The sequence below is a fragment of the Meles meles genome, chromosome 12 (genome assembly GCF_922984935.1).
Source record: "Meles meles chromosome 12, mMelMel3.1 paternal haplotype, whole genome shotgun sequence".
NCBI classification, from domain to species: Eukaryota; Metazoa; Chordata; class Mammalia; order Carnivora; family Mustelidae; genus Meles; species Meles meles.
The window spans coordinates 60,441,259-60,465,935 of record NC_060077.1 but is presented as its reverse complement, the minus strand read 5'-3'; the positions used below and the strand labels follow the sequence as shown (position 1 = coordinate 60,465,935).

At 55.7% G+C, this 24,677-nt stretch overlaps 1 protein-coding gene across 50 annotated transcripts in view; it reads left to right on the top strand.

Moving 5' to 3' along the window:
* The window catches only part of CELF4 (CUGBP Elav-like family member 4), a 287,707-nt gene that overhangs the window by 218,579 nt on the left and 44,451 nt on the right, over positions 1–24,677 (top strand). For 28 of the 50 annotated variants that reach the window (XM_046025025.1, XM_046025064.1, XM_046025049.1 and 25 more), the window contains exon 3: positions 851–929. In XM_046025025.1, the coding sequence (XP_045880981.1) occupies positions 851–929 (79 nt within the window). The remainder of the gene's footprint in view (positions 1–850; positions 930–24,677) is intronic. The other 22 variants (XM_046025074.1, XM_046025033.1, XM_046025071.1 and 19 more) reach the window with 1 other exon arrangement.

Below are 24,677 nucleotides of genomic sequence, written 5' to 3'. Positions count from 1 at the left end.
GAGGGCTAAGGAGGTCCTGGACAGACGAAAGCACTGGAAAAGACATAACGTAGGGTTCCATTTGCATGATTCCTTCCGTTTTTATTGTCTGGAATATCTTGGGGCCTCAGGGCTGGCGAGCCCACCCCGCTGCCTTCCGCAGCAAGGAGGAATCCGACCAGCGCTGAACGGGGCCGCGATGCTTGGAGTTCAGAGACCCCTAGTGGCCTTATCGAGGCACTGACATGGGTCCCGGAGGGAGAGAAAGAGAGACGGGCCTCCCGGATGCGTCAGGGGTCAGGCGGTGTCCTGGTGTCCTCCTGTCCCCTAGATACCATGGGAGACAAGGAGCTGTGCCCATCGCACACACCCCCAAGAGGACAGAGCTAGCTGTGGTCAGGAGCCACAGCCCTGAGCCCAGTCCAACGAGGAGCTGGGGGTGCCCAGAGCCTCATGAGGGCACCCTGGGACCCACAGCTCACATCTGCCAGATGGCATGGGGTGTCTAGAGACCGGCTCTTTTTGGCAAAGCCAGCTGTCTCCGGTGAACCCGGGCTGGCCAGAGATGCTCTGTGGGGACACCTCAGATGCTAACATCGCAGGCTAATGAGAGCGGCTCCAAGGCGGGGTGGGGGACACCTTAGAGTCCACGATCCAGAGAGGCCCTCCTGGGGGCCCTGGGGACTGCATAGGTGAGGGGAGGGGATGGGAGTTGGTGCCCCTGCACGGGCCTGCTGTTGCATGAGTGTGTGGGTGGGCAGGTGCCGTCCATGTGCCTCGGTCCCTGTGAACACCTGTGTGCCTTTGGGTGTGGGTGTCTGCCCCCTCCTTCCAGGCCCGCTCTGACAACATCCCCTGTGCTCTGTTGCAGATGAACCGGCCAATCCAGGTGAAGCCAGCGGACAGCGAGAGCCGAGGAGGTAGTAGCTGCCTGCGCCAGCCCCCTTCACGTGAGGGCTCACTTGTCTCTGCCCCCCTCCCTGGACCCAACCCTCCCCCCATCCCTGATGCGCCGATGCAGCGACTCCCTGACCTCGCCTCCCACCCTGGGAACTCATAGCTGGGTGCTGGGACAGGACTTTGGAGCTCTGGGTGACCGGTGTTGGGGGAGAGCAAAGGGAAGCAAGGAGGTGATTGGGGTCTGTCAGATGCTGGGGTTCCTTCCTTTCTGTAAATGAACAACTATCATGTCATGGAGTACTCTAATACCTCCTTTAGGAACCCCAAAAGGCTGTGCCCACCTCCATGTCGCCAAAGAAACCCCCTTCTGATGGAGCATGAGCAGTTGAAAGGGTGCTAGGCTGGGGGAGAGGGGGTGGGACCTGGGAAGGTTCAGGCCAGAATCGGCAAATCTGAGACGGGCTACGGTGGGGGCTTGGGACCGATGAGGTCAAGATCTTGGAGACAGATTCAGGCAGACAGGGAGATGTCTGGAAGGGGACATAGTGGGAGGGACAGCCACACCCCACAAGCTCAGAGCCCCACTCCCCGAGGAAGCTCTGGGCCCTCCACCAGCGACGGCCCTGCCACCCCGGCACACAGAGGCTGCACTGGCTCGGGCTCCTGGCTCCCTTCACCAAGCACCACTACCCCGGGCTCTGGTCTGGACTGGTCACTCCCCTCTCTGCTTAGACAGGCACTGAGCAATTTCCCTCTCCCCTCTCCGCCCTCCCTACAAAAACCGTTCCAGGAAATTAAGAGCCCAAAGTAAAATTGGCAAAAGCTACTTGGAAATTCAGAGTCAAGGTCCTTGCCCAGAGAAAACTGTAGTGTAGCCACAGGTGGCCTGCCTGCCCCTGAGACCTGGGATTCTTCCAGCTCAGGCTGCTGCCCTCTGGGTCCTAGCAAGACCCTGACCTGGGCACAGGGCCTTTATGTCTAGGACCTTCCTGGCTTGGGCTTCAAATCTCACACCCCACTCCCCGAGTCCAGCTGGAATCTGGGTGCTGCCCAAAGGGGCCCCATGACCCTGGGGGTACTGACACACCTCCCTCTGGCCTTCTCAGAGCTTCCCATCTTGAGGACCCTGTGGGCGGAGGTGGGTCAGTTGAGAGGCAAAAATGGCTCAAGTGAATAGAGCCCAGGCAGGCAATACCCACTGGTTCATGCCGTTTGCTCCTTCCTGGTTCCTGGCTGTCCAGTGACTTCGGTTTGCTGTACACCCAGAGACTTGTCAAGTACCCAGCTCTAGGCATCCCTGCCCTGGTGGGGCGTACTGTCCCACCTCATGCAGGACTTCTCCTCAGTGGCCCCAGGGAGCCAGGGCCCTCTCCTAGAGACTGTCTCTGGAAGGCAGGCCCAGCAGGCCCTAGGCCCCAGGGTCACCCCATCATGCAGTGACTCACCTGCTGTTCAGGTAGCAGAGTCAGGATGCAGTGAAGAGCCCGTGTCCCTGGCAGGGGGAGTGTATCTCTGGTGCACAGGAGGGAGCCCGGACAGTAAGCCGCACCTGCAGTCCCAGCGAAGGGGCCCATGAAATGGGGGCAGCCAGATACCTTGGTGCCTGAGCTGGCCTTGAAGGAGGGGAGTTTCCACACCTGGAAAAGAAGTCAGGGTGGCATGAAAAAGGCCCCATGGGGGGCACTCTGTGGGGGAACAGGGGGCCCCTCGGGTACAGAGCCCATAGCTCAGAGTTCAGCTGGTTTTCTCCGGGCCGGGCCCGGGGTGGGTGTCGGAAACACCGTGCCCAGCGAGGCCACAATGAGCTCAAATGCAAACCCTCTTCTCCTTCACTTGCCTTGGAGGCAATAGCTTTCTGACTCCAAGTTGCTAACCTCATCTCCTTTCTCCCATATATCTCCTGCCACTGACACTTGCCCCAAACCAGATTAATCAGCTCTTTTACTCTTCCTGCAGTGGAAAGGGGGGAAAAAGAGCCAAACCTAAACATCTATCTATTAATTGCATATTCAATATTAAACAGTGAGATGATCCTGAGTCAGCGCTATCACCGAGCTATTTAAAAAAAAAAAGAAAGAAAAAAAGTCAGTTTATTTTTTTTATTTTTTTTTAAAGATTTTATTTATCTATTTGACAGAGAGAGAGAGAGATCACAAGTAGATAGAGAGGCAGGCAGAGAAAGAGAGGGAAGCAGGCTCCCTGCTGAGCAGAGAACCCGATACGGGACTCCATTCCAGGACCCCGAGATCATGACCTGAGCGGGACTCCATCCCAGGACCCCGAGATCATGACCTGAGCCGAAGGCAGCGGCTTAACCCACTGAGCCACCCAGGTGCCCCGAAAGTCAGTTTAAAATAATGTAATATCCATTACATACTTCTTCTGGTGGGAAGAGGATGGGAAAGAGGTGAACATGAAAAAAGGTGAAAGAAATGGGAACAGAGAAGGGTGCAGAAGGCGGCCAAGAGGAGAGGGGCAGGGTCTCAGGTGAGGGGGGCAGGGCGAGGCCGAATCCGGACCAGCCCATCAGACAGGAGACCCCACGGCTGGCGGGGGGTGGTCAAAGAAGAGAGCTCGCTGTGGCCTGGAGCAGGTGGGGAGGGGTTCCTGGAGGGAACTGGGCCAAGAGGTGTAGACTTGGCTGGACACAGGGAGGACACAAAGTGAAAATGGGGCCCTGAACCCAAGGCCGAGGGGTTGGGCTTGTCTCCCTCAGGAGCAGGAGCCGCGGATCCTGGTGGGGGGACCAGGCAGAGAGAGGACATCACGGCTGTGATGTCCCTGCGCTAGCAGAGAGGAGCAGGCCCCTGCAGCTGCCCCCGGAGAGCAGAGCTCCAGTCAGGCAGGGAAGGCGCCCTCTCTCCGCAAGGAGAGTCAGTTCACCCCACAGAGCTCACTGGAGCAAGTTAAATTTAAACTGAGCCACCGTCAGATGAGCAAACCAATTCATTAAACAGAAGGATGAGGCAGACTGGGGACAGAAAGGAGCCTGGGGAGGGCACCCCACCTGTTCCGGCCATCTCAGAGGCAGGGACCCTCCCTATAGGGGAGGCACTGTGTTCCTTCACCTGCACTAGGCAGGTGTGTCCCGCCCCATGAGATGGTTCATGGTCAGCATCTGAACTGGGTGCCATGGCTGCAGGGAAGCCCCCCCCCACCCCCACCACACACACACGCTCCAGAGGACTCCGGCTTAGCTGGAGTATGTGAGGCCTCGCCTGGGAGAGGGACCACTGAGTCCCTAGACCATTCAGGGAGGTCTGAGGAGGCCCAGAGGAGAGGGGCCGAAGGAGCAGCTATCACTGAAGCCAAGGCAGGAGTCAGCCAGAAGCCAGGTGATGGGGGAGGGTGGACACCGGCAGGAGGGCCAAGCTCCCTGTTACAAAGTCCTGTTGTTCCGCTACTGGCTAAGGGCCTGGGGGAGGCTTGGACACATATGGGGGGAGGTGGCCTTGAGCTCCAGCCATGAAGGGGACCCTGGCGGGGTCGTTGCAGTAAGCTACCCCCTAGGGAAACTTCTAGAGGGTGAAGGAGCTTCTTCTATGTCTCCCTGCGCCCACCAAGTCCTTCAGAATCACCTGGGTTGAAGGACCCCACAGCAGTTTCCATTCCTGTCCTCCTTCTCCACAACTGGGAGCCCCTGTCTGCCTCTCTCCCCCAGCTCCATCTCTCCCTCCTGTCTCAGTCAGTCTGCTGGGGGATGGGGGCCGGGAGCAGGTTTGCGGAGGAAGGCATGGTAGGCTGGCGGCAGGTGTGACAGCCTGAGAGTCACTGCCTGTGCACTGGGTCCCTGAGGCAGGCACGGGCAGGTCGGTTTGCCAGGCGGCCATCCTCCGGCCCTTCGCGGCTCCTGCGTTCATTTACGGGCATCGTCAGGGCTGCTGTTCCCTGCCACCGTGGCCCACACTCATGTGGCCGTGGAGTCCCGCCGGGCTGGCTAATGAGGTTGGACACAGTGCATGTGACCGCGGCTCTGAGGCCCTCCCCGAGGCCACATTCCCCACCATAAAACCGTGGCTGATTCCGTCCTCCCAGCCCCTCCACCATCTGTAGCCCCATCGGTTCCTGCGGCTTTTAAAATCCTATTAAGTTCCTCATTTCTCCTCCAAGCATTATTTTCTCTCTAAACAGACATAGGCAGCGAACGTGCTAGGAGATGCCCGGGCCGCCCAGCGGAGGGGCGTGGGCAGCTCCCTGCTGCAGCCAGGTCCTGGGGCCCCAGGAGACCCGTGGCCACTCTGTTGACCTCCCCGGGTTGGGTGCGCCCCTTTCAGACTTTTCTAGCTATTTAGTCCCATACTCTAAGTTGGCAATTAGCGAGCGTGTAGAGGAAAGAGATGGGCTGGCTGGTCCCGCCGTAGGAAAATTCAAGAGGAGTTTCCACTTTCTTAGATGGCAACAAATGTCTCACTGACAAAAGCTTCTGGGTGAACAGAAATCCCTCCGGATTCTATTAGGAACCCTTGGCCCAGGTGGGGCGGGGTACACAGGAAAGTGAAGCTGGGGGTGTTGGTGCACAGCGAATTGAAGATTAATCTGAAATTATACCAAGACCAAGGGAAACAAAGTTTAAAAAAGGAAATCTATCACTCTGGACAGCGCCCCCCCTCCTCACTCCCCCTACCCCCGCAAAGAGGCAGTGCAGCGGGGGGGGGGGGGGGGGGGGGGGTGGGGGGGTGGGGTGGGGGAAGGGTGAGAAAGGGTAGACCAGTGTGTACTCCCTGCTGGGACCTCCTGGGTGACGCTCCTCTGGGGGGGGGCAGAGACCCAGTCCAAAGAACAGCCTCACTGGTGCGGTTGTGTCCTACAGCCCCAGCCCCTCCCCTTCTGTCCCCATCTCTCCCCTTTGGGACATCAGGAGCTTCCCCCTGGGGCCAGCACATCCTGCCTCAACTTTGGGGGTCCTGGTTTGTGCCCTGCCTGAGAGACCCAAGAAGGAGCAAAGCTAACCCCAGCCCAGCCCAGAGGATGAGCTCCTGGGCTGAGAAGGGGTCCAGTGACTGAGACCCCAAAGCTGGACCACAGAACAGAAAATTATCTGCCCTCACCAGCCCCTACACTCTCTGTGTCCCCATAGAAGCCCCCAGAAGCTGGGCAGCATGTGTACTTCATTGTGTCTATGTGTGAGTGTGTATGTGTTGAGGGAGCACACTTCCTTATCCATCCCCCTCAGCAGACTCTGCAAACCCCAGTATCTGTAGCTCCTGGGGACCTAGACATTCCCACAGCCATGTCTGGGCCCAGGGATGGGCACGGGGTCATGGTGAACCTTCGGCTGGAGGAGGGCTAACTGCCTTGTTGGCCAAGACATGGAACTCCGAAGCCTGGAGAGACCCCCCCACCCCCATCCCCAGCCATCCGCCCACCCTCCCCCATGAGTCAGCCTCTCATCCCGCCCCTCTAAAACTATCAAGAAGAAAAGCAACTTGGCCTCCATCTCGGCCTCCTTCAGAGCTTGGAAATCCTGTTTTGTCAGCCTATCCTGTCCTAGCCCCACCAGAATTTCCCAGGCCATTGATTGCAATGTTTTCTCTTGAACAGCAGCCCCAAAGCCAGTGTCCTTCCTGGCTGATCGTTCATGTACATGAATCCTTGATTTATTTTGGACTGATATCGAAGAAAAGGCGTTATGGCTTTTAGCTCAGGAAGTTGGAGTCTGACATAAGACAGCAGGTCTCAGACAGTCGCAGTGCTCAGGGAGCAGCCTGGGGTAGGGGTCACTGTCACGTTGCTGGACCCTGTGATTTGCCTTTGGGTTGGCCTAAGGTTGAGACATGTCCACTCCAGGCCAAGTGGCCTGCCCAGGGCATGGCTTCTTTGATGGGCAGGAAGTTCTGCCGTGTGTCTGACCACAATCCCTTCTACTTTTGCTTAAGTGTTTCCAACTGTTAGGTTCCCTAGATGATGCTCCAAGGCCCCCCTGCCCCGGGGTTTTATGCTCCATAATCCCTGTCCCTTAAAAATCTGGGTCTCCTATTTTCCCCAAAGACCCTTTAAAAAGAAGACATTTTTTAAAAATCCGGGAAGCCTCTCTAGTTCACACAAATGAACCGAAACAGCAGCTTGGTGAAGACAGGTCTCCGTGGTTGGGGAAGGAGGTGGCTGGTGGGAAGGGTCCCTCGAGAGGGCCCCACGGAGGCTCCGGTGGGACAGGCACACATTATAAATACGCCTGCCATGGGTGTGAAATTATAATTAACTGCAAACCTGCTGAGTTTAAATGGACTTTAGGTTTTCAGCTGGGGGAAGGGGTGTTGATTGATCTGCATTTTGTTTGAGGGTTTTTTTTTTTACCATTCGGCAAGTTAAGTTGAGACTCACTCACGGCTCCTCGCCAAATTCCCTCTGGCCCCGGCTAATTTAGCAAAGGATTGTTTCAGAGGAAATGGGGTATTAATCATTGCAAATGGGCTCCGGGATGATATTTAAAAGCTGCCGCGTGTGTGCCCAGGCTGAAGGGGCTGATGATAGAAATCGGGTTGACAGGAAGAGGCCATGGACTAGGGGACCTCTGTCTCCCACCCCCGCGGCCACTCCCATGGCTTCCTGTTGCAGGCACTGCGTGGGCGTTCAGGAAGAAGATCAGGCAAGATGAGAGGGAGAGAGAGAGAGAGAATGTCACACTCCGTCTTTCCTGGCCTGATGGTCCTCGGCATGGCACTGAATGAGCCCCGGCTCAGAGAGACAGACCCAGGGCCTTCGCAGCCCCCGGCACTCACACTCAGCCTGATAACAACCTGGGGCGTGGGGAGCCTGAGGGCTGGGCGCCGGGAGATCAAAACCTGTAACACCTGCCTGGTCCTCAGCTGCGAGGGGATTTGAGCAAGGAAGGGCAGATCTTCCAGGGGGAGCAATAATCTGAGCCAAGGCAAGTTCGGAAGATCCCAAGAGACCAGAAAGAGGGGAGGGCAAGATATGGGAGCAGGGATTTCAAGGAGATTTAAATGGAGGCAGTTAGGCCCAGAGAAGCCATCTACAGCTCAGGAGCAGGGAGTGATGTCCTGTACGGGTGCTCAGACAGCTGGGGGCCACCAGCCAGTGGAGGGGGGGACCAGCAGGACAGTCCTGGACACCACACCCAGGGACCCTGACTCCACATTCCCTGCCCTTCCCACAGGGGTGCCTCGCCACCTCCTATTGCAGAGGGGACAATGAGATCCCCTTGGAGCTGCCATAGGTGAGACACGGTTGGCAAACTCTTCCATGATGCCAACTTCTGTTGTTATTCAGAAGTTATTTTCATCTTAGAGTCCGGTCCACGGGACATGACAGGAGGTGATAGGGGTAAGGACCTCTGACAGGCGTGATCAGCAAAGTGCAAATAAAAATCATACTGCCTAGGGCCTGACCTGCATTGGGCATGGGAATTATACGACAAGGGCAGAACAAGGAAGACTTCCTGGAGGAGGCGATTATTGGAATAACAGGTTTACCAAGAGGTAGTAGCTTCTGGGCTAAAGTGTCACAAGCAAAGACATGAAAACAGAGACAAGCAAGGCAAATATATGGCATCTGAGATCTTTGAAAAATAATATAGAACAACTAGGGGGTTCTGGCTGGCTCAGACAGCAGAGCATGCAACTCTTGACCTCCAGATCTTGAGTTCAAGCCCCATGTTGGTGTAGAGATTACTTTTCTTTTTTTTTAAGATTTTATTTATTTATGTGACAGAGATCACAAGTAGGCAGAGAGGCAGGCAGAGAGAGAGGGGGGAGTAGGCTCCCTGCCGAGTGGAGAGCCCGATGCAGGGCCCAATCCCAGGACCCCGGGACCACCACCCGAGCCGAAGGCAGAGGCTTCAACCCACCGAGCCACCCAGGTGCCCCAGTGTAGAGATTACTTTAAAAAATAAAATAAAATAAAATAAAAACAGAGCTTACAAATAAGGTAGAAGAGCTGGTTTGGCTGGAGAAAAGGGTCCACTTTCTGGAAGACTCGGACTTGGCGCACTGTGGGTCTCACTGCCTCTCCCATTTCAGGGCGTGCACTCCTACGCTGCTGCACGGTGTCTGAGTCGGATCCTGTCTCTTGTCACCCTGCGGTCCAAGTTCACCAGGCCTGTTCCAGGGTGTTTCTCTAGTGTGGTGCATCTGCCCAGTTTTCCAGATCAAACACGTTCTGCTCCCTCCACACCCAGCCCAGCATAACACATGTGGGAACCAGGCCATGTCTGCAGCAGCTGCAGGGAAAACCATGCTAAGGCTCTGGAAGGGAGATAGAGCCTGTCAGCTAGAGCCTCCAGTGAGAGTACATTGAGCCCTGCCACAGCCCCACAAGGTCAGCTGAGCAGCACCCCCACTTTGTGGAGGGGGAAATGAGGGCTCAGAGAGGAGAAGTGGGCGTCTTGCCCCAGACCACACAGACAGGGAGATCTGTTTGTGGCTTCACCGGCACCAGATGAGCAGTGGAGACAGCAAGTCTTAGCTGGCAGAGGGGAGAGCAGTCAGAGAAGGCTTTCTGGAGGAGGCTTCCTGTTGGATGGGATTAGGCTGAAAAGCTAGTGAGACAAAAAGAATGCAGGCTCCATGGCATAATACCTGTCCAAGAAAAACCAGCTGGCCAGAGGAGAGGGTTCCCAGGAAAGCGCCAGGTAAACAATTGGGGGTTTTCTGGAAGATGATGGGGAATCCTGGAGACTATGGGAGAGGTTAGCGATTGATGGAAGCTGGACCTGGGAAGGCTGGCTGCCCACAGGGAAGACTGGGCAGGGTGTCAGGGAGACCAGGGGGAGATGGATACTTGTGCTAGTGGTGAGGGGAGGGGCAGGGAGCAATGGGACTCAGAGTGTAAGTTCAAGAGCCTTGTTGTCACCGTGAAATACAAGCCCACAATCGGCACACACCCACCCACCCCCACCCCCGCCCCTCCGCCCAATACCTGATACCCTTATACCTCCAAGTACATGTCCACTTTCAGGCACAAGCCTGCCCTTGGGTGATCCTCTCTGACCCTTCTCAGCTCCCAGTTCCGTGTGGTCACAGCCCCCATCTTGGTCCACCCCGCTGGCATGCTTCCTGCCACTGTTCCCTCCTGGTCTTCCCGGCTCAGAACCCCTTTTCCTGGACTCTGCCTCAGCCATACGGTCCGGGCAGTGGGTGTTAGTTTCCCGTTGCTCCATGGAAAGGGTGTCCTCCTTGGGGGCAGGTGTGTCTGGCCTGCCACAGAGCCTGGCTGGGCCCCAGCAGGCAGCCCTGGGTGCTGGCACCACACAGCCGGCCTCGCGCTCCTGTCTCTAAGAGGAACCTTCTCCACCACCCTGCCTTTCTGCTGGCCTGAAAGCGGCCCCCTCTTGGGTCTCGCCAGCCCCAGCCCCTCCAGAGTCAGGCCCACAGGCAGGGGGCGGAGGTGGGCAGTGGGGCGAGTACCACTGACATTGACATTCTCCTTGCAGCGCATCTTAATAATTTAATGGCTATTAGCAGGGCCGCTGTGGTGGTGGGGGAGGGGGGCGTAGGGGGAAGATTTATAGAGAGAATTCACTCCAGGTTGGGGTTTTGTCTTCCTCTGTTTTCCTGGCATTTATCATGCATGTTTTAATTTGGATCGGAGAGTTGCTACCATCTGGCCATTATCGCAAAGAAATATTCATTTTCACTGAGTGACACAGGCTCCATTCATCACGGAGTGCGCTGATTGCCCCGCGAGTGTGGGGCTGCGCTTTCTCCTTCATTTGAAATGAACCTTGAGCTATGAGCAGGTCTCATTTGTAGGGGGCAAAGGCATGGGGCCAACAGCTACCCTGACCTCCCAGCCAGGTGGGTAGGGAGCAGTTTGGCGGGGAGTGGGGGGAGCCAGACCTCTCCTGCAACCCTAGCCCTTCCACTTACCCTCGCCTCTCCTGGGTGGGGGTACTGGGGGCCTCGCCCCCATGCTTCTGACAGCCAATCCCCCCCACCACATCTGGGGCGGTCGCCAGGCCAGGTGACAGAGACGGCCCAGGTGGCCCCCTCTGCCTGGTCCCCGAGCCCTGGGTAGTGCTGGCCTGCCAGGGTAGATTTTCTTCAGCAGCCTTTCCCTAATAGAATATCATTCCAGGAGTGCCATTTCAGGTCAGGGCTGTGTGGGGGACAAAAGGGCCTCCTCGTTCTCCTCTCATCACCTTATGGTGGCGCCATCAGGGCTGGGCCTGTGAGAAGAGACTTGCCTGCCTCCAGCTGGGACATTTCCCAAGTGTCACCCTTATATCACGCCCGCTGCTCACTCCAACCTGCCATCCGGGGCCACAGAAGGCCTTCTGTCGGCGATGGGCATGGACACCCAAGGGGCCATTTGGGAATGGCTGGACAATTAGGGGCCATTCGGGAACATCTCTCCACTGGGCTGAGCCTCACTTCACGCCCCCTCCGTAAACTGGCAACCACATCTGCAACACAGAGAAAGGAGGAGAAAACATCTTTTCATCCGTCTTAAATAGTGAGTCAGGACACCCAGAATTTATAGGGCCCCTCCATGTTTCCTGCCCCACTGGGGCTTCGGATTCACAGCATGAAGACATCGGCTGAGCAGTACGCCTCCTCCCCAGCATTAGACACCCCCAGGAGGGGAGTGAATTAAAACCAGAAGCAGCTCCACGGGGGAAATGTTTGCTTTGCCAAAAAGGTAAAATCGGGCGGGAAGGCCAATTCTCATCTGTAGAGGTTCCACTTCCTGAGATCTTGGTAGGATCCCAGGGGCCAACTAACTTTCCTGGTCTTTGTACCAGAAACAGTGGCCAGATTTCAAGGTCCCGACACCCCTCTAGGACCCAACCCAGGTTTGGCCAAGACCCAGAGGACCGTGCTGAGGTATCAGGAATCCGAAGGGAGGCTTGTGTAAGCTTTGCTGGCCCTTCCCCAGCAGAAAGAAAGCCACAGGCATCCTAAGCTGAGCATGCCTTGTGTGCACGCCACACCCCCTATGCCACGGGTACGCCAGCACGATCTTCGGCCATAGGTGGCACACAGTCTGGCTGGGACTGAGTGAAACCAATGGAGCCATTAGGAGGCAGGAAAAGACCTTGAATCAAAGCACCAAGTTCAACACAAGTGCAGGCCAGAAGGAGGTACAGGAAACCAGGTGGCCTCCACTGACCCTTGCCCAAGCCAGGCCTGGGTCCTGGGTTACTGGTTTCTTCTTCTCCCTGCTCCATGACTTAGGTATTATTACTCCATTGTATAGATGAGGCGCTGAGACCCAGAGCTGAACTTGCTGAGGTCACCAGCTGATGGGTAGTGGTGCATTTTGGAAAGGAACTCAGGCCCTTCTGATTCCAAGCACCACGCTGTGGGTCTGGAAAAACCACGGAAGACTTTGAGAGGAAGGGGCCTTTCAACCGGATAGCATGGGAGCAGTGACGTTCTAGAAGGGGGGCCCTGCCCGTCTGTCCTCACCTTCTGGTTTTCCATCCTGGCACTTGTTGAACTAAATCAGCTGTTCTCCACCGTGCCCACGCTCCTCCTCCCTTGGGGCAGCCTGGGGTGAGGTTTCCACCTCCTTCTGGAGTGCAGAGACTTTAGCTAAGCTCTGCGAAGGTCCTCTCCCCGCCCCTCCAAGAACATGGCGCCGCCTCCCCCTTGGAACTCATTCTGTGACACCAGCAGCTCTGAAACATCTGCTCTTCCATCCCGGACCCGCAATTTGAATAAATTACCCCGACGTGGGAGCAGCCTATTATTAATGGCTTGAGTTTTATAAGATGCTTTAGTTCAATAACACTGTAGCCCCGTGCTGTGCTTCTCTCGGCTTTTTTATATTTTGCCTCTTCCCCGCCTCCTTCTTCCCTGCATCCTTTGGCCACCTCCAGGGCTCCAGTCCCTGGCTACAACCCTGCCAACCCCTCCCCGCTCTGCACTGGGTTGCACCCAGGAACTGGAGACCACCTGCCCCACTTGCACCCCACCAGGGTTCAAACCAACTGTGTCCACCCTTCTAAGTATACACGGGTGCCCACCCATCCTGCTGTCCATGTCGAGGCCTGGAAAAGAGGGGACCAGGGCTAGGCTCTTTGACCCTTTCCTCTCCCAGCTCCACCCCCAGCCTCCCCCAAAGGAAACCCACAGGGACAGAGAGACTGAAGTCAGGGCAATGCACAGAGGACACTGTCCAGGGACCCTGTTTCTGCACCTGTGATCCCATGGCCAGAGCTCTGCTGCCTGTGGGGACCCATCCGAAGCCTGGAGAACAAACTCACTCTTCCCGATTGGGCTGGCAGTGCTCCCAGCCTGGGAGAGACCCAGGCCTCAGTTTATTCCTTTATTCACCTGTTCCTGGTTCCTCATTCTTTTGTTGGTTTGTGCTCATGCTCACACACCACCTGCTTGAAGCCCTCCCAGATTACCTCCAGTCCCCAGATCTGGCTCTTTCTATGTGCCCAGACACACCTTTTCCCCACTATCTTCTGTCCTATTTTTTCTCTCCACAGCCTGTTAGTCTGCCTTCTGTTGGAACCCCCTGGGGCGTAGCCAGCTTCTAACCCACAGCCAGCCCTTCTAGAATGATTAACAGTAGGCGCTCACACTGTGCGTTACTTCAACAAGCTGGTTCATCTGTGTGGGTGACACTTCCTGCAAAGAATGGGTGCACTTGCAGAAAGGGAGAAAAGTGGGTCAAGGGGTGGGTGGGTTTGTTCACTGGGGATATAGGATGGAAAACACTGAGGTTTAAATAAGTACTCAATCTGTTCCTCAAAAATGTAGACCACAGTCATGGTCAAGAAGTACTAAGAGGCTAGCTCCTGGCAAGTTCAGCTTCCAGCTCAGGAAGCAGTGGGTCCAGACCTGGCAGGCAGCCTGCAGTCACCTGAAGGGGTTCTGGGCCAGGGGAACCTTCTCCTGAGCCTCCCCCAAGGAAGCTGATCCCAGCAGGGGCTGGGGAGCCTGCCACTAGGAGGACCCCAGAGTGAGTGTTTGGAAGCGGAAGGAAAGTATGCAACTTTGTAAGGGGCTAAGGGGCAGGGGTGGGAAGCAGGAAGGTAGGATGTCCCACCAGGCAGGAGGACAGACCCGCCAATCTCTGCCTCAGGGGAGGGTCCTTGTGAACCTGAAAATGCCCGGATGTGGTACTCCAGTCTTGGAGGACCCTTCTGTGCCAGGGCCAAATTAAACTGTGTCGTCCCCTGTTCCTGGGGACCCAGCAGTAATCCTGACACTGGCTCTGAAGGGAGGATGTGCTGTGCCTCTTCCCCCCACCATCTCCCCTCTAAGGTTTCTAAGACATGGAGGCTCACACCATTTCCCGTTTGGCCGTACTATTACTGTGGGACTCTGCCTTGCTAAGAGCCCCACCATTATAACATAATTACTGCTAAAAATGACCTTTAAAATATATTTTAAATTCAAAATGTCTTTAAACCCTTCACTGAGCACCATTTTTCAATTTCAACAACTGTTTTCATTTTGGGGGGAGAGAGGAGTAGGGAGTGGAGGAAGGAGCCCTCCCAATGGATTTCAAATGCTAATCCCGCCTTCCCCGACAGAGAAACAGAGCTGGCTCAGGCCACATCTTACACGGGGCCAGGGTGGTGGGACAGCGAGGCTTGACCAGAGCACTCCTGCCCTTCCTCAAAGCCTCAGCATGGGGTGGGGTGGGGGGATGGCTAGGGCTCTGGCCCCACCTCGCCGGCGCCTCCAGCCCCTGCAAGCTCTCACTCCAGCCAGGCTGCTCTGGTAAGAGCCAGAGGAGACTCTGAGAGCACTGGGCAACTGCTCACCTCTTGGCCCTGCTTCTCCTTGTTCTCCTGGCTGATGACCCATGTCATGCAATGTTCAGTCCTCTGCCTGCCGAGTGCCCTCCTGTCCTCCTCCCCCCTCAGCTTCTGCAGGATGCAGACCCCTCCCCACTCTGCTCTCCCACACCTCCCTTTCCTGCCTGTTAGCTCTAACCTGGCTGGGTCACCCTGTCTCACGGGCAGCCTGGGCCCCTTGCTGCTCTGACCACTCAGTGACATCGGTTATCTCGAAGGGAAATGGATGGGAAGCGAAGATAGCAAGGGAATGCGTCCCCCTCCTGAGGCTCATGCAGGCAGGTCCCACCTGCCACACACTGCAATGTCTCACCAGTTCTCCACCCCCACAGCTCCTAGGACACCTTGGTGCCTCCCACCTGGAATGTCCCTGTGCTTATGTCCTCACTCGTCATGCCCCTCCCTCCCCCTCATCTCCTCCTGGAAAGCTGGGCTGGGGGCATACTGCTCAACACCTTCCAACACTGTCGCTGTCCAGTGTCCTCCTTCAAGATCTGTCCGCCCAGATCTTGCGGCTGTCTGCCCTTTGTACCGCTTGTCTCCCTGTCAGAAGGGGGCTTCTAGCGGCCATGAGCTTGTCCCAGACTACTGATGGGAGTGCTCACCTAGGTGGCCTGCCTGCCACAGTCAGAGAGGATAGAAGCAGTGCAAAACCTTCTGGCACCTTCCATGGTGGGGGTTGAGGGACTCAAGTCCCTCAACGGACAGGAGCTCCCCTCCCCCATCCAGTGGGGTTGTAGCCACTTCCAGCAGCAGAAGAGGGCAGAGCAAGGGGCGGAAGAGGCCCCAATGTGCCGGGAGACTTAAGAGGGCCACTCCACCCATCTCTACCAGGAAGGAGTAGCCAGTGGCCATCAGACAGTTCCTCCAGTGTATTCTTGGGACTTTTCTTTAAATGGCCCAAATTCCCATAGCATCAGACTTGTTTATTATGAAAGTCAACATATATTCCAAAGCAAAACGAAAATGACGTAGGTATTGTCCAATTCTTTGGATCACCTGAGTTTTTAGATTGTCCAAAGTTTTGAATGATCCCTGCCCTGGGCCATGGAAACTAGAATCCCGCAATGCTGAGAAGTCCTTGATGGAGGCTTAAGGCATGACAGCATCTTGATCTCATACAAAGGAGCTCAGGGCATGTGCAAGGAGAGGCAATGAGGTTCCCAGGGTTCAGAAGAATAGGCTTGTGGGGATTTTGAGTCAAATCTGGTTCTTGGAACATTTGCTGCATGACAGGGTCCTGAGAAGGATGGATGCGGTCAGAGGGGCAGGAGACCAGTGTGAAGAGACAAGGTTCCTACAGAGAGCAAGGAGCCACAGGGAAAGAGCAAACAGCAGCCTGGGGTAGGACAGGACACCAGCCACCATCCTGGCCTGGCCCCTCTGCCTCCCACCTCCTCACATACCTCCACCAGATTGGCATTCCTCAAACCAGACTGGCATTGATAACTTTGCTCCCCAAACTGAAGAATCTAGAATCATTCCCTATTTCCTGTTCTCTCCGACTGACTTTTAAGAGGTTTCCTCAGTCCCGCCCCAGCTGTCCATCTGCTTCATCATGAGTATAGGGTAGACATGGAACTATTCAGGAACAGCCAGCATGCAGAGGTCTAATGTGATTCACCTTGTGATCATCTTAAGGGAAGTATGCTGTCTAGAATGAAGGAGGTGTTGGTTCTGCATGTACTGATAAGAACACACCCCCATTTTACAAACTGAGGCACTTGAGTTTCAAAGAGACTAAATTATTTGCCCGTGATCACACAAAAATAATAACAATTGATTTGCAATCCAGATGGGCATGACTCTGAAGTCTCACACTTCAGCCCGTCTCTCTTCGTTTGTTCTCCAAATCCTGACCAGCCGCAAACCCAGCTCAAAGCCTCCCTCCCCTAGAAAGGCCCTCTTGCTTTCACTGGCTGTCCTTGACCTCTCCTACCCTCTGCACAATCCTGTGTGTGTGTGTGTGTGTGTGTGTGTGTGTGTGTTTGCTCTTCAGAAAGGTCACAAGTTCCCCGAGAAGATCGGAGAGGAGCCCCAGCCCCACATCTTCCTGCAGACCCTCCCCAGAGCCAGACCCAGGTGGGGGAATCAGGGCAGGCCTCTTCCCCCCATCAAAATCCCACTTTCTCTGCAGCCCGGGCAGGCCCAGGGCAGGAGGGCAGTCTGGACAGCTGTGGCAAGGACAGCAGGGCAGGGAGAAGGTGGAGGGTGGAAGGGTACCGTGCCGAGAGACATACATGCTCCGTGATGTATAGTAATGGCAGATTGCATCGTTTTCCATACCGTGTCATAAATATCATATTTATAACATCAATTAAATGTCGGTGACTTAAATCATTTATAATAGAGATACAGCCACTCAGTGAACCATTAGCAGAGTCAGCGCGTTCTCTCTCCTAGCAGGGCCTGACTGAGAGTGATGGCTCAGCCTGGGCTAGGTTCCCAGAACCTCCCCAGAGGGGCTCCCAGGGGGCTCACGGAATGGGAGAAGGGGCAGCACAAATCCTGCACAAAGCAGGAGAGCCCCACCTGGGGAGGTGCAGCTCAGGCAAGGCGGAGTTGGGAGAAACTGCGGCCTGGCAGGAGCCCTGGGTGCAGTGGGACAGAGAGAGAACCATTGTCCTCCCCACTTGTGTCTCCAGGAGCGCTCCCCCTGCATGCTTTACTGCTGGGACTGGAGCCAGTCCTGGGGGCTGTGGGCAGCTGCCCTCTCTGCCCTCTGGAAATGCTGTGCGACCTGGTGCTGGGGTGCGGGGCCGAATACCCCAGTAATCAGTGAGCTTCTACAGCGGCAGGGGAAGGCACCCATCCCCATTCCTTGCCCGCAGGTCTGGTGGAGGAGAGACACGGAATCAGGCAGGGATGCAAGTGTGGGGGGACACAGGGAGCTGTGGGAGCTCCTGCAGTGGCCCCTCAACCTGGCCTGGCCCTGGCCCCTTCTGAGCCTCCTTCTCTCTCTCTGAGGACCTACTGCCCCCTACTTTCCGTCTCTCCATCTCCATCTGTGTCCCTGCCATTCCTGCTCCACACGGGGACCCCATTGGAGCTGCTCTTTCCACTACAGACGCCCCAGAGTCTGCCCGTCTTCTCTCTCAGAGGCATGTTCCGTCCAAGTCCCTGTCCTTCCCTGCTCCTGCTGCTCTTGGGACTCCACCTGCGGCTGCCCTCTCCGCCAGTCCCTCCCGCAAACACCCTGCTGCCGCTACAGACGCTGTTCCCTTGGCCAGCGAGCTTCTCCCCATATGCGCTGCTCCTCAGGTCTCAGCGCCTGCATCCCTCCCACCCAGGCCCCCCGCTGTGCTGGCTACATGGCCCAGGTTCCCCACCTGACACCTTGTTTTATTGTATTCAGGGCATAGACCCCTACCTGATCTTTTCTTATTCATCTTCCTCTCCCTACCCCAACTGAAAGGTGAGCCCCCTGCTGGCAGGGACTCTCTTTGCTATGGCCTGACCCAGAGTAGGGCCTTGGGAAATGAATGTGGAATGCACAGGACAGGGCCCTGCAGGGACAGTGGTGGGATGCAGGGCGCAGTCCGTGCATGCCAACAAGAGCAGGGGTCAGGGAGGCCAGGCCCTGGGCCAGAGGGAGCCCAGGGCTCAGGTCTTCCCCATGGGCCCAGGAAGCTGAGGAGGGATTCCTAGTGACCAGGGAGCTTGCAAAGGATCCCAAAAACTGGAGGCTCCAGGTGGTGGAGGGGAGCGGGCTCTGAGTCCCAGGCCCTGGCATGGCCTGGCAGCAGCTGGGGAAGGCTGGGCCACAGTAGGCCACGCTTAGGAGAGGTGGGAGAACCTCGCAGGCCCACATGGAATCTGGAAGGGGAGGGTCAGAGGCAGGGAAGCACAGGGCTGCAAATGCGACTCACTGGGCCTGGCCGGCTTCCAGAAAACTCTGTGCAATCAACCAGAGAAACACATTTGAGAAAACAGAATTGTGAGAGTAACTTTGAAGGCTCGGTTGCCATGGGAACAGATCTGTAAATACTTAACCCGGAGTGAGGAGCCAGGAGCAGGAGGCCCCTTCCGGTTCTGGCCTCAGGTCACTGCTTGCTCTGGGGTCTCTGCCCTGGACCCTCCACCTTTCGCCTCTCCTTCTCCTCCTTGTCCCCCTGGGCCTGACCCTCAGGGTGGGAGGGTTCCAAGTGGTACCCAAGATTCCCTTTCGGTCTCAGGGCCAGGCCCCTGGTGCCCTCACGCTGGTGAGCTTCCCAGCCCAGAGCGCCAGGCCTGGCCTGGCTCACTTTCCCTCACTGCCTCACGCCCAAGGGCACAGCGAAGCAGGACAGAAATCAAGGGAGTCTTTCAACAGGTGCTTGTGGAGGCTCAGGGGTTGCTGAAGGAAAGCTTGACCCAGCTTGCTGCTTCAGGACCCCTTCTCCACTGCACCTCCTCTGGTTGGCCTGGTCAAGGCCCCCCGCCCTTGGCTCAGGGCTCGCCCTGGCTCTGGGACTCTGTGTGTGGAGGGGGGCTCTGGAGGGGGCTCATCTCAGACCTGCTCTAGCTGGCCTGGCACCCACTCGCCTGCTGTGGTCCTGCTTAGAGCTGCTTAACCTTCCTGGGTCAGAGACCCCCTTGGGCAACTGAGGGAAGCTTTTCATCACTCAGGGGTTCCGCAGAATATTCGTGAGCATAGCCAGGCCCTGTCTAAGTCCTGGGCCATCTCTGTCCTCCCAGGACCTACAGACTAGGGGAGAAGGGAGGTAGTGTGCGAGAAGCCCAGTCAAAGGCTCTAGGTTGTCAGCCAATGTTCAAGGGCAGGACAGGACCCAGTGTGGCCAGAAATGGATGAGGGAAGCGGTCAGGAGAGGGGAGCGTTGGGGGGAGGGCAGACCCCATGGAGGATCTTGTAGACCCTTTTAAAGGCTTTGGGTTTTATGCGGAGGGAAGAGGAAGCTGCTGGGGGCTTTGAGGAGTAGAGGGACATGCTGGGCTTGCCCTGACTGCTGGGTGGAGACAGACTGTAGGGGAAAGGCAAGGGACAGTTAGGCGGTCATTGCAGTGACAAAGGAGAGATAGACATGCCTGAGACCCGGGTACTGAGCGTCATGGCACTGAAAGCTGTGGTTCTCGGGAGAGGGAGTGTTAGCACATCCTTGGGCCATTTTCTGCACTTGCTCAAGGTGCTCTTGGACCCGGAGGCTCAGCAGTAGTCCTTCTGAGCTCCCATGGTTCAGACCCCCCCCCCACCCCCCCCACCCCCCGCTCTGAGCCTCGCCCACTCCAGAGGACACCTCTGGTCTTTAACTCATCTGTGGAGCTGAGGCGAGCAGATCGCTTGTGAGCCCAGTGTAGGCCAGGCTCCCCTCCCAGCTCCCAGAAAAGGGCAGTGGGCATAGAACCACACCACACTAGTGGCAGCGTCTCTGCCCGACCTCCAGCCAGCCCTGCTGGCGCCTGAAGATGGCGGCTGGTGAACTGTTGGGCCAGGGGGCCCTCGGGGGTCCCAGGCAACACTGATGCATCTCGCAGACATCGTGCTGAGTCCAAGAAGCCAGACGGAAATGAGTCCGTCCTGTACAAAGTTCTAGAACAGGCAAAACCGACTGTGGTGAAAAAGAGTCAGAACGCTGGATTCCTTCGAAGTGGTTGGGATGCTTCCCGGAAATGGGCACGAGGGAACCTTCTGGGGAGGTGGAAGTGTTCTGTATCTTGGTAGGGGGGTGGGGTACGTGGGTGTTTGTATTCATCGAAACTTACTAAAATATACACCCGAGATGTATACATTTCACTACTGATAACTTTAATCTTTCTGTAAAGTGGGCCTGAGAAGGATGGGGTGTCCCGGACAGAGCTAGGAGGGGTCAGCTGCCTAAGAGGATGCTCAGGCTCCTGGGGAGACTGGTCCCCCCACCCCTTGTCAGGTGCTTGGAGGCAGCGGCAGGCAGGAGGAATGTGATCTGATAAAGGAATTGGTGTTGAGGTGTTAGATGCTGACTCTGGGGATAAAGTGATTTTGCTGCATTTTAAAAGTGAATTCTGAGGACAGCAGTGTTTACCTCAAAGAGAAGACTCGAATGGTGGGATGGAAAACCCCTTGGCAGGCAGTGGGTAGGGGCCTCCCAGTCCCCTCATCCCCATGTCACACCTCACAGAGAACACAATGGGCCAGGGGGTGGGGGGTCATTTATGATCATGTCCCCTTTCCAGCTGCGTCTCCAGTGACCCCCCCCCCCCAACCTGGCCTTTGATTTCCCCTGCTTCCTTATGTCATCTTGGGTGTTGGTACTGCCCTAGCTGACTTCCGGTTCAGGTCAGAGCCTTTAGAGAGTCTGGTTTCAGTCTTGTGTGCTTCTTATCCTGCCTGCGGGTGCACAGGAAAAAAATGGAGGGGGGACTCTGCTCCCAGATTTGGTCCTCGTTTGCCTGTGGTGTGGATGCAGGACAGCAGTGGGTGGGGCCAGACCCATGGGCTGCTGCCTGGGTGGGACATCGGTATAAGCTAGGGCAGTCAGGGAGGGCTTCAAGGGAGGGGTGTTACACAGGGAGGGCACATGAAGGTCAGCAGCGGGGAGGGAGGCAGCATGAAACTAGGTTGCCCATAAATTCCAGTAGGCCAGGACAGGTCCTGAGTTGCCAGGATGCATTATTAGTAGTGCTCCCTTTCAACCTCCCAAGGGTCCCACTTTGGACAATAAATTATATGATACCCAACACACTCAAAACAAACAAGAAAGATGATTAAATGACAAAGCCAAGAGATAGGTATGCCCGAGGATATGCCAAGTGGCCGCAGTGAGGGGTCTTGTAGGAGATAGGGAAAAGGAAAGGAAGCAGCAGGGAGGAAAGTGACAGGGCCTGGTGGCCACCCTGAACATCCAGAAGAGGGCTTCAGAGCTCCGCAAGGGTTCCTCCCCAAGCAAGCGGGACAGGGCGATGCCACACTCCTGCATTTCCCAGAGAAGGCAGACACCCCAGGAGTGACACAGTGGGCACAGGCCGTGCAGCTCCTTGGTAATGAGCCAGGCTGGAACATGGGCCCTGCCCCCTAGCCCGGCTCCTCCCCCAGACCCCAACATTAGCAGGGGGCAGCCCCGGGAAGAGAGTGACAGCTGCGGGTACCACTTCTGCTGCTGGAGGTTGAGCACGCCCTGGGCCCACCCTGGGACAGCCGGTAGAGGTGAGGTCCAGACTCTATAGAGGTCAGATTCCACCCCTTACTAACTCTGTATCTGCGGGGAGCTTCTCAATGTGTCTTTATGTGCCTCAGTTTCCTCATCTGCAGCACAAGCATAAAAATACCATTTCTGATGACTGCTACGTTGCAGAAACTCCAAAGGGAGACACAGTCCTTTCCTGGTGCTTCTAGGAGAGCATCTCCGCCCCGAGCATTTTCCGGGTCCTCTCTACATGGAATAGTGGCTGGCCCATGCCAACACGTGTAGCTTCATCACAGCCCTGCCTGGGTCTGCTGGCACTGAAATCAGGGAGTACCTTTTACCTTCTCCCCAAAGCATGGCTTGTTCAACTTCTTAACCACTGCATCCCAAATCAGATTCAAGCTCCTTCTTAAAAAGGTGCAAGTCAGGGCTTCTTAGGCATGAGACATGCCTTAGGCACCAGCCTAAGGAAGACCTCCTTGAGGACAATGGTGGGAAAAAAGCAGGTCCTTTGCCGCCCTCCTCCGTCAGTGCCTCCCGCGCCAAGGTTGGGATGGGCTGAGGCATCATCCTGGAGAGACCCCAGGGGCAGGGGTTTTCGCAGCATGGCTCCTAGCACAGCATGAGGAATTGCCTCCCCTGGCTTTGAACCAGAGCCCCAGAGACAGAAAGATGATCAGTGTTCACCCCCATGGGTCAGAAAGACAGACAGCCATGGGGCTGGGGCAGAAGCCTTCCTGCCTGAGACTCACCGGTTATGCCTGTGTGGGAAGCAAACTGTAAGCTGCTGTCTAAGAGGAAACAGAACTTAACTTCTGCATGTTACCTGTCTCCTCCAGCAGTGAGACTGGCCTTCAGGACGGGCAATGTAGAGAAACACTGTAAAAGAGAATTCGCATCCAAATGAGGCCAAGAGAGCCGACCTAGCCCCACAGTTAGATTAAATCTCCACACTGTGAGCCTTGGCCCTGGGAGGACTCAGGGAACAGGCAGATGGGCTCCTGGAGCTGCTAGGGGTCATCTCTGAGGCATCGGAAAGCCTAGAAATGAATGAAGGTGCAAGTTTTTAAAAGGTCAGGGTACTGGATTCCAAATATTGGCAGTTTGTCAATCTTAAAGACTACCCTTGGCAAACTTCTAGAATAAATCATCAAACTGGTGGCTCGAGAGCCCTTGAAGGAAAGTGATGATGACTTGGGAACCACTGTGGTTCAGCAGAGTGAGCCGGGTCAGGGCCTGGGGGGCCATTCTGACGGTCGGCAACGCAGGGCCTAACATGGTGTCATGTCACTATGGGGGTTAACTCACAGCTGAGTGGGCACGAAGGGAGGTTTTGGTGACATCTATGGCTTTTATCTTTGTGGCTTCTTCCTCTTTTTTTTTTTTTTTTTTTTTAAGATTTTATTTATTTATTTAAAAGAGAGAAAAGGCACGAGCCGGGGAAGGGTCAGAGGGAGAAACAGACTCCCTGGGCAGGGAGCCCGACGCAGGGGTCCATCTCAGGACCCCGGGATCATGACCCAAGCTGAAGGCAAATGCTTAAACGACTGAGCCACCCAGGCGTCCTTCTTTGTGGCTTCTTGTTGAACATTTTTATCAAGGACTGGGTGACGAGGGGTACATCATAAAAGCTGACTTTTAAATGAACTCATGACCCATAGCTGGTCTGGGGGATGAGCTGCTGGATAATACACTCAGAATCCAAAGACCTCTCCCCCTGAAGTTCTCATTCCAGATGCAGGATCATGGGAGCCCCTGTGCCTGCTCTCACCTTGCCAGAGATTCCAACAGCTTCCTTTCTGAAACCGCAGAACCCACACCCCTTTTGGGTTACAGAGTATTGGAACATTCTGGAAACTTTGTAAAATTGTGTATCTGGGAGTTCTTTGTTGATTGGTTGCTTGGTTGGCTGATTGGTTCCCTCCCTGATGTCCAAAGGTTTTACATGGTGACAAGACAAGAATCCTCTGGGGGTCCTGGACTCCTTTGAGAATCTGCCAGAAGCTATGAACTCTTTCCTTAGGAGAAATACAGAAATGTACTGGTGTGGACCATCTCAAGGGGTCCACAGTTCCCCTCTAGCTTGTCGGATGACTTTTCAGGAAACCATGGATTTCCAACCATCAGCCCCTGCCAGGCAGCGGATCTGGCAGACCCTGGCACCTCCTTACTTCCTGGGGGAGGAGGGCCAGTGGTCATTCCAAAGCCCTTGGTGCCTGTAGTGGGTTAAATAATGTCCCTCCCAGTTTCCTGTCCGCCCAGAACCCGTGAATGGGACCTTATTTGGAAATAGGGTCTTTGCAGAGGGGGTCAAATGAAGATGAGGTCATCATACTGGATTAGAGTGGGTCTTCCATCCATAAGACTAGGGCCCTGAGAAGAAAGAAGAAACTGGAACCCAGAGACAGAACGTACAGGGAGAATGCCATGCGACCATGGGGGCAGAGACCGTCATGATGTGGCGAAAGCTAAGGAAGGCCATGGGCTGCTGGCAAACTCCAGAAGCTAGGAAGAAGCAAGGAAGAATCCTACCCTAGAGCCTGGAGAGAAACCACAGCCCAACCCACACCTCAGCTTCTGACTTCCAGTCTCTAGAACTGTGAGGCCTCAGATTTCTGTTGCTTTGCACTACCCAGTTCCAGTTTCCTGTTGCTGGGACCCTAGGAAGGGAAGGCACTGCCTGAGGGGAATAGCAGAGAAGGATGCCCAGGAGGCCTGTGGCTGGGCCTCGGCCCTCCCCTCACCACACACTCCGTGGGCTTCTGCTGGCCCTGACGGTCCCCCTGAGCCACTGGCACCAGGCAGCCTCTGGGTTGTGCGGAGGCGAGGGTTATAGGCCATTTGAAAAGAAGTTAGAAATCCCAGCACATCTGTCTCCATAAGTTTTACCCCAGCTTGCTAGTTAAGACTAATGACTAATTTATTGTATAGAATACCAGCAGTATATTTTTTTATTTTGTTAATTAATTATCTCAAAC